The sequence below is a fragment of the Bombina bombina genome, chromosome 3 (assembly GCF_027579735.1).
Source record: "Bombina bombina isolate aBomBom1 chromosome 3, aBomBom1.pri, whole genome shotgun sequence".
NCBI lineage: Eukaryota > Metazoa > Chordata > Amphibia > Anura > Bombinatoridae > Bombina > Bombina bombina.
The window spans coordinates 1144256624-1144268939 of NC_069501.1; the positions used below are offsets into that span (position 1 = coordinate 1144256624).

Sequence of the window (12316 nt, forward strand, 5' to 3'; positions counted from 1 at the left end):
TCAAGCTTTCAAACTGCCAAGTCTCATACAGAGTTAGTACTGGCATTTCTAAGGTCGCATGGATGGAAGGTGAACGAAAAGAAGAGTTCTCTCTTTCACTCACAAGAGTTCCCTTCTTGGGGACTCTTATAGATTCTGTAGAAATGAAGATTTACCTGACAGAAGACAGGTTAACAAAGCTTCAAAATGCATGCCGTGTCCTTCATTCCATTCAACACCCGTCAGTAGCTCAATGCATGGAGGTGATCGGCTTAATGGTAGCGGCAATGGACATAGTACCCTTTGCACGCCTACATCTCAGACCGCTGCAATTGTGCATGCTAAGTCAGTGGAATGGGGATTACTCAGACTTGTCCCCTACTCTGAATCTGGATCAAGAGACCAGAAATTCTCTTCTATGGTGGCTTTCTCGGCCACATCTGTCCAGGGGGATGCCATTCAGCAGGCCAGACTGGACAATTGTAACAACAGACGCCAGCCTACTAGGTTGGGGCGCTGTCTGGAATTCTCTGAAGGCTCAGGGACAATGGAATCAGGAGGAGAGTCTCCTGCCAATAAACATTCTGGAATTGAGAGTAGTTCTCAATGCCCTTCTGGCTTGGCCCCAGTTAACAACTCGGGGGTTCATCAGGTTTCAGTCGGACAACATCACGACTGTAGCTTACATCAACCATCAGGGAGGGACAAGAAGCTCCCTAGCAATGATGGAAGTATCAAAGATAATTCGCTGGGCAGAGTCTCACTCTTGCCACCTGTCAGCAATCCACATCCCGGGAGTGGAGAACTGGGAGGCGGATTTCCTAAGTCGTCAGACTTTTCATCCGGGGGAGTGGGAACTTCATCCGGAGGTCTTTGCCCAAATACTTCGACGTTGGGGCAAACCAGAGATAGATCTCATGGCGTCTCGACAGAACGCCAAGCTTCCTCGTTACGGGTCCAGATCCAGGGATCCGGGAGCGGTTCTGATAGATGCTTTGACAGCACCTTGGACCTTCGGGATGGCTTATGTGTTTCCACCCTTCCCGATGCTTCCTCGATTGATTGCCAGAATCAAACAGGAGAGAGCATCAGTGATTCTAATAGCGCCTGCATGGCCACGCAGGACTTGGTATGCAGATCTAGTGGACATGTCATCCTGTCCATCTTGGTCTCTACCTCTGAAACAGGACCTTCTGATCCAGGGTCCCTTCAAACATCAAAATCTAATTTCTCTGAAGCTGACTGCTTGGAAATTGAACGCTTGATTTTATCAAAACGTGGTTTTTCTGAGTCAGTTATTGATACCTTAATACAGGCTAGGAAGCCTGTTACCAGAAAGATTTACCATAAAATATGGCGTAAATACTTATATTGGTGCGAATCCAAGAGTTACTCATGGAGTAAGGTTAGGATTCCTAGGATATTGTCTTTTCTACAAGAAGGTTTAGAAAAGGGTTTATCCGCTAGTTCCTTAAAGGGACAGATTTCAGCTCTGTCCATTCTTTTACACAAACGTCTGTCAGAAGTTCCGGACGTTCAAGCTTTTTGTCAGGCTTTAGCTAGGATCAAACCTGTGTTTAAAACTGTTGCTCCACCATGGAGTTTGAACTTAGTTCTTAATGTTTTACAGGGTGTTCCGTTTGAACCCCTTCATTCCATTGATATCAAGCTGTTATCTTGGAAAGTTCTGTTTTTAATGGCGATTTCCTCGGCTCGAAGAGTCTCTGAGTTATCTGCCTTACATTGTGATTCTCCTTATCTGATTTTTCATTCAGACAAGGTAGTTCTGCGTACTAAACCTGGGTTCTTACCTAAGGTGGTCACTAACAGGAATATCAATCAAGAGATTGTTGTTCCATCTTTGTGTCCTAATCCTTCTTCGAAGAAGGAACGTCTGCTACACAATCTAGATGTAGTCCGTGCCCTGAAATTTTATCTACAGGCAACTAAGGATTTTCGACAAACGTCTTCCCTGTTTGTCGTTTATTCTGGTCAGAGGAGAGGTCAAAAAGCTTCGGCTACCTCTCTCTCTTTTTGGCTTCGTAGCATAATACGGTTAGCCTATGAGACTGCTGGACAGCAGCCTCCTGAAAGAATTACAGCTCATTCTACTAGAGCTGTGGCTTCCACTTGGGCCTTTAAGAATGAGGCTTCTGTTGAACAGATTTGCAAGGCTGCAACTTGGTCTTCTCTTCATACTTTTTCCAAATTTTACAAATTTGACACTTTTGCTTCTTCGGAGGCTGTTTTTGGGAGAAAGGTTCTTCAGGCAGTGGTTCCTTCCGTATAAAGAGCCTGCCTGTCCCTCCCGTCATCCGTGTACTTTAGCTTTGGTATTGGTATCCCAGAAGTAATGATGACCCGTGGACTGACCACACTTAACAGGAGAAAACAAAATGTATGCTTACCTGATAAATTCCTTTCTCCTGTAGTGTGGTCAGTCCACGGCCCGCCCTGTTTTTTATGGCAGGTCTAAAAAATTTTTAAATTATACTCCAGTCACCACTGCACCCTTTGGCTTCTCCTTTCTCGTTGGTTCTTGGTCGAATGACTGGGTGTGACGTAGAGGGGGGGAGCTGTGTAGCAGCTCTGCTGGGTGAATCCTCTTGCACTTCCTGTTGGGGAGGAGTTAATATCCCAGAAGTAATGATGACCCGTGGACTGACCACACTACAGGAGAAAGGAATTTATCAGGTAAGCATAAATTTTGTTTTTTCTTCGTTCTCTTGCTATCTTTATTTGAAAAAGAATGCATCTAAGCTTTTTTTTGTTTAGAACTCTGGACAGCACTTTTTTATTGGTGGATGAATTTATCCACCAATCGGCAAGAACAACCCAGGTTATTCACCAAAAATGGTCCGGCATCTAAACGTACATTCTTGCATTTCAAATAAAAATACCAAGAGAATGAAGAAAATTTGATAATAGGAGTAAATTAGAAAGTTGCTTAAAATTTCATGCTCTATCTGAATCACGAAAGAAAAAAAAAAATGGGTTCAGTGTCCCTTTAACAAGTGCATAATATAAAGACAATGTAATAACACACTTCATTTCAAATAAGCAGTAGTTGGGCCCCCTGTATCATGTGACAGACATCAACCAATCACAGACTAGTATACATATACCCTGTGAGCTTGTGCACATGCTCAGTAGGAGCTGGTGCAGCAGAGTGTGTTTATAAAAAGACTGTGAAAAATTTGATAATGTACAGTTTAATAATATTATTTAATGTACTTTATTATCTTGGTATCCTATGTTGAAAAGAATATCTAAGTAGGCTGTGGAGCAGCAATGCATTACTGGAAGCTATCTGCTGATTGGTGGCTTTATATTTATATGCCTCTTGTTATTGGCTCACCCTATGTGTTCAGCTAGCTACTAGTAGTGCTCCTTCAGCAAGGAATACTATGAGAACAAAGCACATTTGATAAAATAAGTAAATTGGAAAGTTGTATAAAATTGCTTGCCCTTTGTGACTCATGAAATAAAACCTTTGTGTTTCATATCCCTTTTAATGGTGCTTTTTAACTAAATGTTTATTAAAACTAGCAAGCAAACTACTAACACACGGCTGCTCAATTATTTAAAAACTTTAAAACTGTAAAATATGTTTTATTAAGAGTGCATCAAGTGGGTCAAAATATGTAACTAAGCACTTTTACATTTTAAAGACTCTTTCTACTAATAATCTCTTGGCTTCAGGTTCAAAGATTTTCAAATTTAAATAAAGTAGTTTTATATTGCTCTTTATCATTAAAGGGACAGCAAACACACACACATAGATAGCACTGCAATGCAAAATATCTACATACAAAATGTTTCCATTATTTTTTAACACTGTCTAATAAACAGACTACATAAAGAAACTTGTCACATACTGGTTTCTGTTTTTTTTTGTTTTGTTTTTTAATTCCATTTCTGTATTTAATAATTGGGGAAGTTGGGTGCTGGTTTTATTTTTTTAGTGTCTGATTTACAACACTCATTTATAACTGCACAGCGATTATTAAAGGGACAGTCTAGTCAAAATTAAAATCATGATTCAGATACGGCATGCAATTTTAAAAAACTTTCCAATTTACTTTTATCATCAAATTTGCTTTGTTCTTGTTGGTATTCTTTGTTGAAAGCTAAACCTAGGTAGGCTCATATGCTAATTTCTAAGCTTGTGAAGGCCGCCTCTTATTTCAGTGCATTTTTGAGTGTCCACAGCAAGACAGTGTAGTTCATGTGTGCCATATATAAAACATTGTCCTCACTCCCGTGGAGTTACCTAGGAGTCAGCACAGATTGGCTAAAATGCATGTCTATCAAAAGAACTTAAATAAGGGGGTAGTATGCAGAGGCTTAGATACAAGATAATGACAGAGGTAAAAAGTATATTAATATAAACGTTTTGGTTACACAAGACTGGGGAATGGCTAATTATCTATCTTTTTAAATAATTAAAAATTCTGTAGTAGACTGACCCTTTAAGATTTCAGATGACTAAAGAGAATCTGGATAGAGAAAAATATATTGGATTGCCAATCTTTATTATATTATATAATCATGATTTTAGTTGTGTGTACAGTTCATGTGTGTTGCAAATGGCTTATTGTGCAAACTCTCACATACCTTGTCCATGTATTTTCATTACATTTTATAAAACAAATTACTCTATTTTTTTCAGATGTTGCACGTTCTCAGCTTCTGAGGGAAAAACTAGTTGAGCTGGAAAGTGAAATTGAAAGATTTAAAATGGAGAATGCAACGTTAGCAAGACTTCGTGAAGATCAAGAGAAGTCATTGGAAAAGCTAAAGTAGGTTTTGCCTTCTTAAATAATGTATACACAGTGGGAATTACCATTGTGTTCTGTTAGTACAAAATGAATAAATGGGAATCAATAGAAACTGCAGAGTGCAAATTAAAACTCCTATAAAACAAACTGAGAGCTGAAACAAAAGTCCAACTGACTTGCAGCAAATGGGCGGCTAATGTTCAAAATGTGCATGTGGGCAATGCCAAGAAGTATGAGCCAAATGATTTTGGTAATGGGCTCAACGATCAACAACGCAAAAACACAACACAGCAACGCATACCTGGCTCTGTTTTGTGGAAAATAATTATATAAAAAGCTGACTCCTAGTTGTGATACTGAAATTTTAGATTTTCTTGGTCACTTGACTCTTATTTGTTTGCGTTTTTATTTTGGTTTTCAGCAATGTTGTTTTGTCTTTCTCTTGAAATAAAATATAAGTAAGGTCATAGTGCTTCTATTAGTTGTGATTTAAGATAACAATAGAATGCGCATATATTATTTTATATTTCTTTTTATTCCATTTTTTTAGGAAGTAATTTTATATATAAACATCTATATAATAATTCAAAACATTTAAAAAAAACCTTCATTCTTCTGCTCAGTCACTATCATGCTGGATACCATACATGCATGATAGCTCAGTTTATAATAAGTATTTCATGGTTTGGGCTTGCAAGGTTGAGACGTTTCAGTACTCGTCCCTACCACTGTACATAGTCTTACTTTTATATAGAAGCAAAAAGTATCTCTGCTCCAGCTATCAGCATTTAACGGATGAAGAAATCAAAAAGATGATCATTAACTTTTATTAGATGTCAACTGTTCTTTTTTTTTTTTCTTGTCTTTTGCCCCATTCTTAAAGGGACACTTAACCCAATTTTTTTCTTTCGTGATTCAGATAGAGCATGCAACTTTCTAATTTAATCCTATTATCAATTTTTCTTTGTTCTCTTGCTATCTTTATTTGAAAAAGAAGGCATCTAAGCTTTTTTTTTTGTTTAGAACTCTGGACAGCACTTTTTTATTGGTGGATGATTTTATCCACCAATCAGCAAGGACATCCCAGGTTGTTCACCAAAAATGGGTCGGCATCTAAACTTACATTCTTGCATTTCAAATAAAGATACCAAGAGAATAAAGAAAATTTGATAATAGGAGTAAATTAGAAAGTTGCTTAAAATGTCATGCTCTATCTGAACCATGAAAGAAAAAAATGTGGGTTCAGTGTCCCTTTAAATGTTTCAATATGCTTTTTATCTCTATATTTCGTTTTCATCCTCTTATTTCATCCATCTGAACCCAACAAAATATGGAGGAAAAAAAACTACTTTGTCACAAAAAATATGATACTAGAGGCAGAGAAAAAAAATACAGGGATAGAAATTACAAAGCAGTTCTGTCGTCAAGTGTGCAATTATTAGACATATGCATTTCAAGTTGCACAGATGCAAAAAATTACTAATCTTGCAGTTTTCTTAGTTTAGTTGGAAAATGCAAATCAACAAGTGCCCGCTTTAATGCATAAACTGGCAAAAAAGTAGATGATTTGTTAATAAGGTTAAAAATATGAATCTAATGGCAGGAAAGGCTTAAAATGTACAGATTTTCACTATTCAGTAGCAATCTCTTTATCAGCTGATCGACACTTGTGTCGACCAATAAGTATGTAATCTTCACTTCACACTTAAATAAATAAATAATAACAATTTTTTAAATTTTTTTTAAAGCTTTGCTTTTTTTTTTGGGCTGCTGCTGGCTTGTAACAATGTAAGCATTTTAAGCTCCTGTTCAGCTGCATCTCTGCTTTTTCTCTGTGCATATAGTAATGTTATATGATGTGTGGTTACAGGAAAGAAGTTGCAGATTTTGAACAGCAGAAATCGAAGGAGTTGGCTCGAATTGAAGAATATAAAAAAGAAGAGCTGAGAAAACTGCAGAAAGAACGTAAAGTGTTTGAGAAGTATGCAAGCGCAGCAAGAGCAATTCCAGACAAAAAGGAACGAGAAGAAATCCAGGTGAGAGAATGCAGCAATGTGCCATGTTTGGTTATGACATTGTGACGGCCTTTACTCACATTCCCCTCCCCTGTCCAAAATAATGTAAAGTGGCACTAAGCTACCGATGTCTTATTTTGGTGTGAATCATTTGCCATATATGCTGTTTCTTCAGAGTGTGCAAAACTGATTTCTCTTGTTAAGTGTATCCAGTCCACGGATCATCCATTACTTATGGGATATTAACTCCTCCCCAACAGGAAGTGCAAGAGGATTCACCCAGCAGAGCTGCTATATAGCTCCTCCCCTAACTGCCATTACCAGTCATTCTCTTGCACCCAACGAATAGATAGGATGTGTGAGAGGACTGTGGTGATTATACTTAGTTTCATACCTTCAATCAAAAGTTTGTTATTTTATAATAGCACCGGAGTGTGTTATTCCTTCTCTGGTAGAATTTGAAGAAGAATCTACCTGAGTTTTTCTATGATTTTAGCCGGAGTAGTTAAGATCATATTGCTGTTTCTCGGCCATCTGAGGAGAGGTAAACTTCAGATCAGGGGACAGCGGGCAGATTAATCTGCAAAGAGGTATGTAGCAGCTTATTATTTTCTGACAATGGAATTGATGAGAAAATTCTGCCATACCGATATAATGTAAACTCAGCCTTAAATGCAGTAGCAGCAACTGGTATCAGGCTGTCATGTATGTATATTTTACACTTCAGTATTCTGGGGAATGGCACTTCACTGGAATTATACTGTATGCATAAGACTTTAGCCTAATTTGCAGGGACTAGCAACAGGCTTTTTAATAACACTCAATTTATTAATGTTAAACGTTTTTTGCTGGCATGTAAAATCGTTTAATTTTCTGAGGTACTGGGTGAAAAAATGTTTTGGGCACTATTTTTTTCCACTTGGCAGTCGTTTTATTTAATTTATGACAGTTTACTGATCTCTCTCACTGTTATGTGTGAGGGGGAGGGGCCTTTTTTGGCGCTTTTGCTACGCATCAAAAAATTCAGTCAGAAGTTTGTCTTCCCTGCATGATCCGGTTCATCTCTACAGAACTCAGGGGTCTTCAAAACTTGTTTTGAGGGAGGTAATCACTCACAGCAGAGCTGTGAGATTGTAGTTGACTGTGATAAAAAAACGTTTATTTCTGTATTTTTTTTTTTCCTGCTATCAGGGTTAGTTATCCTTTGCTAATGGGAGCAATCCTTTGCTAAAATTGTGTTTTTTACAAAGATTTGATGCTATAACTTTTCAGTTTATTAATTTTCAACTGTCATAAATTTTTCTGTGCTTCTTATAGGCACAGTACGTTTTCATATTATAGTAAATTACTTGAAAAGTATTTCCAAGTTGCTAGTTTATTTGCTAGTGTGTTAAACATGTCTGATTCAGAGGAAGATATCTGTGCTATATGTGCTAAAGCCAAAGTGGAGCCCAATAGAAATTTATGTACTAACTGTATTGATGCTACTTTAAATAAAAGTCAATCTGTACAAATTGAACATATTTCACCAAACAACGAGGGGAGAGTTATGCCGACTAACTCGCCTCACGTGTCAGTACCTGCATCTCCCGCTCGGGAGGTGCGTGATATTGTAGCGCCGAGTACATCTGGGCGGCCATTACAAATCACATTACAGGATATGGCTACTGTTATGACTGAAGTTTTGGCTAAATTACCAGAACTAAGAGGTAAGCGTGATCACTCTGGGGTGAGAACAGAGTGCGCTGATAATATTAGGGCCATGTCAGACACTGCGTCACAATTTGCAGAACATGAGGACGGAGAGCTTCATTCTGCGGGTGACGGTTCTGATCCAAACAAACTGGATTCAGATATTTCAAATTTTAAATTTAAGCTGGAAAACCTCCGTGTATTACTAGGGGAGGTGTTAGCGGCTCTGAATGATTGTAACACAGTTGCAATACCAGAGAAAATGTGTAGGTTGGATAAATATTTTGCGGTACCGGCGAGTACTGACGTTTTTCCTATACCTAAGAGACTTACTGAAATTGTTACTAAGGAGTGGGATAGACCCGGTGTGCCGTTCTCACCCCCTCCGATATTTAGAAAGATGTTTCCAATAGACGCCACCACACGGGACTTATGGCAAACGGTCCCTAAGGTGGAGGGAGCAGTTTCTACTTTAGCTAAGCGTACCACTATCCCGGTGGAGGATAGCTGTGCCTTTTCAGATCCAATGGATAAAAAGTTAGAGGGTTACCTTAAGAAAATGTTTGTTCAACAAGGTTTTATATTGCAACCTCTTGCATGCATTGCGCCTGTCACGGCTGCAGCAGCATTTTGGTTTGAGTCTCTGGAAGAGACACTTGAATCAGCTCCATTAGATGAGATTACACACAAGCTTAAAGCCCTTAAGTTAGCTAACTTTATTTCAGATGCCGTAGTACATTTAACTAAACTTACGGCTAAGAATTCCGGATTCGCCATTCAGGCACGCAGAGCACTGTGGCTAAAATCCTGGTCAGCTGACGTTACTTCTAAATCTAAATTGCTTAATATACCTTTCAAAGGGCAGACCTTATTCGGGCCCGGGTTGAAAGAAATTATCGCTGACATTACAGGAGGTAAAGGCCATGCCCTGCCTCAAGACAGAGCCAAACCTAAGGCTAGACAGTCTAATTTTCGTTCCTTTCGTAATTTCAAAGCAGGAGCAGCATCAACTTCCTCTGCACCAAAACAGGAAGAAGCTGTTGCTCGCTACAGACAAGGCTGGAGACCTAACCAGTCCTGGAACAAGGGCAAGCAGGCCAGGAAACCTGCTGCTGCCCCTAAGACAGCATGAATTGAGGGCCCCCGATCCGGGAACGGATCTAGTGGGGGGCAGACTTTCTCTCTTCGCCCAGGCTTGGGCAAGAGATGTCCAGGATCCCTGGGCGTTAGAGATCATATCTCAGGGATACCTTCTAGACTTCAAATTCTCTCCCCCAAGAGGGAGATTTCATCTGTCAAGGTTGTCAACAAACCAAATAAAGAAAGACTGCGTACAAGATCTTTTATTAATGGGAGTGACCGGTTCCGCGGTCGGAACAAGGACAAGGGTTTTACTCAAATCTGTTTGTGGTTCCCAAAAAAGAGGGAACTTTCAGGCCAATCTTGGATTTAAAGATCCTAAGCAAATTCCTAAGAGTTCCATCGTTCAAAATGGAAACTATTCGGACAATTTTACCCATGATCCAAAAGGGTCAGTACATGACCACAGTGGATTTAAAGGATGCTTACCTTCACATACCGATTCACAAAGATCATTACCGGTATCTAAGGTTTGCCTTTCTAGACAGGCATTACCAGTTTGTAGCTCTTCCATTCGGATTGGCTACGGCTCCGAGAATCTTCACAAAGGTTCTGGGTGCTCTTCTGGCGGTACTAAGACCGCGAGGAATTGCGGTAGCTCCGTACCTAGACGACATTCTGATACAAGCTTCAAGCTTTCAAACTGCCAAGTCTCATACAGAGTTAGTACTGGCATTTCTAAGGTCGCATGGATGGAAGGTGAACGAAAAGAAGAGTTCTCTCTTTCCACTCACAAGAGTTCCCTTCTTGGGGACTCTTATAGATTCTGTAGAAATGAAGATTTACCTGACAGAAGACAGGTTAACAAAGCTTCAAAATGCATGCCGTGTCCTTCATTCCATTCAACACCCGTCAGTAGCTCAATGCATGGAGGTGATCGGCTTAATGGTAGCAGCAATGGACATAGTACCCTTTGCACGCCTACATCTCAGACCGCTGCAATTGTGCATGCTAAGTCAGTGGAATGGGGATTACTCAGACTTGTCCCCTACTCTGAATCTGGATCAAGAGACCAGAAATTCTCTTCTATGGTGGCTTTCTCGGCCACATCTGTCCAGGGGGATGCCATTCAGCAGGCCGGACTGGACAATTGTAACAACAGACGCCAGCCTACTAGGTTGGGGCGCTGTCTGGAATTCTCTGAAGGCTCAGGGACAATGGAATCAGGAGGAGAGTCTCCTACCAATAAACATTCTGGAATTGAGAGCAGTTCTCAATGCCCTTCTGGCTTGGCCCCAGTTAACAACTCGGGGGTTCATCAGGTTTCAGTCGGACAACATCACGACTGTAGCTTACATCAACCATCAGGGAGGGACAAGAAGCTCCCTAGCAATGATGGAAGTATCAAAGATAATTCGCTGGGCAGAGTCTCACTCTTGCCACCTGTCAGCAATCCACATCCCGGGAGTGGAGAACTGGGAGGCGGATTTCCTAAGTCGTCAGACTTTTCATCCGGGGGAGTGGGAACTTCATCCGGAGGTCTTTGCCCAAATACTTCGACGTTGGGGCAAACCAGAGATAGATCTCATGGCGTCTCGACAGAACGCCAAGCTTCCTCGTTACGGGTCCAGATCCAGGGATCCGGGAGCGGTTCTGATAGATGCTTTGACAGCACCTTGGACCTTCGGGATGGCTTATGTGTTTCCACCCTTCCCGATGCTTCCTCGATTGATTGCCAGAATCAAACAGGAGAGAGCATCAGTGATTCTAATAGCGCCTGCATGGCCACGCAGGACTTGGTATGCAGATCTAGTGGACATGTCATCCTGTCCACCTTGGTCGCTACCTCTGAAACAGGACCTTCTGATCCAGGGTCCCTTCAAACATCAAAATCTAATTTCTCTGAAGCTGACTGCTTGGAAATTTAACGCTTGATTTTATCAAAACGTGGTTTTTCTGAGTCAGTTATTGATACCTTAATACAGGCTAGGAAGCCTGTTACCAGAAAGATTTACCATAAGATATGGCGCAAATACTTATATTGGTGCGAATCCAAGAGTTACTCATGGAGTAAGGTTAGGATTCCGAGGATATTGTCTTTTCTACAAGAAGGTTTAGAAAAGGGTTTATCCGCTAGTTCCTTAAAGGGACAGATTTCAGCTCTGTCCATTCTTTTACACAAACGTCTGTCAGAAGTTCCGGACGTTCAAGCTTTTTGGCAGGCTTTAGCTAGGATCAAGCCTGTGTTTAAAACTGTTGCTCCACCATGGAGTTTGAACTTAGTTCTTAATGTTTTACAGGGTGTTCCGTTTGAACCCCTTCATTCCATTGATATCAAGTTGTTATCTTGGAAAGTTCTGTTTTTAATGGCGATTTCCTCGGCTCGAAGAGTCTCTGAGTTATCTGCCTTACATTGTGATTCTCCTTATCTGATTTTTCATTCAGACAAGCTAGTTCTGCGTACTAAACCTGGGTTCCTACCTAAGGTGGTCACTAACAGGAATATCAATCAAGAGATTGTGGTTCCATCTTTGTGTCCTAATCCTTCTTCGAAAAAGGAACGTCTGCTACACAATCTAGATGTAGTCCGTGCCCTGAAATTTTATCTACAGGCAACTAAGGATTTTCGACAAACGTCTTCCTTGTTTGTCGTTTATTCTGGTCAGAGGAGAGGTCAAAAAGCTTCGGCTACCTCTCTCTCCTTTTGGCTTCGTAGCATAATACGGTTAGCCTATGAGACTGCTGGACAGCAGCCTCCTGAAAGAATTA

At 40.3% G+C, this 12316-nt stretch overlaps 1 protein-coding gene across 1 annotated transcript in view; it reads left to right on the top strand.

Annotated features, from left to right (window-relative positions):
* The window catches only part of CENPJ (centromere protein J), a 66118-nt gene that overhangs the window by 20178 nt on the left and 33624 nt on the right, over positions 1 to 12316 (top strand). Inside the window, exons 7-8 of the mRNA XM_053705578.1 lie at positions 4652 to 4781; positions 6631 to 6796. Coding sequence (XP_053561553.1) covers positions 4652 to 4781; positions 6631 to 6796 — 296 coding nt within the window. The remainder of the gene's footprint in view (positions 1 to 4651; positions 4782 to 6630; positions 6797 to 12316) is intronic.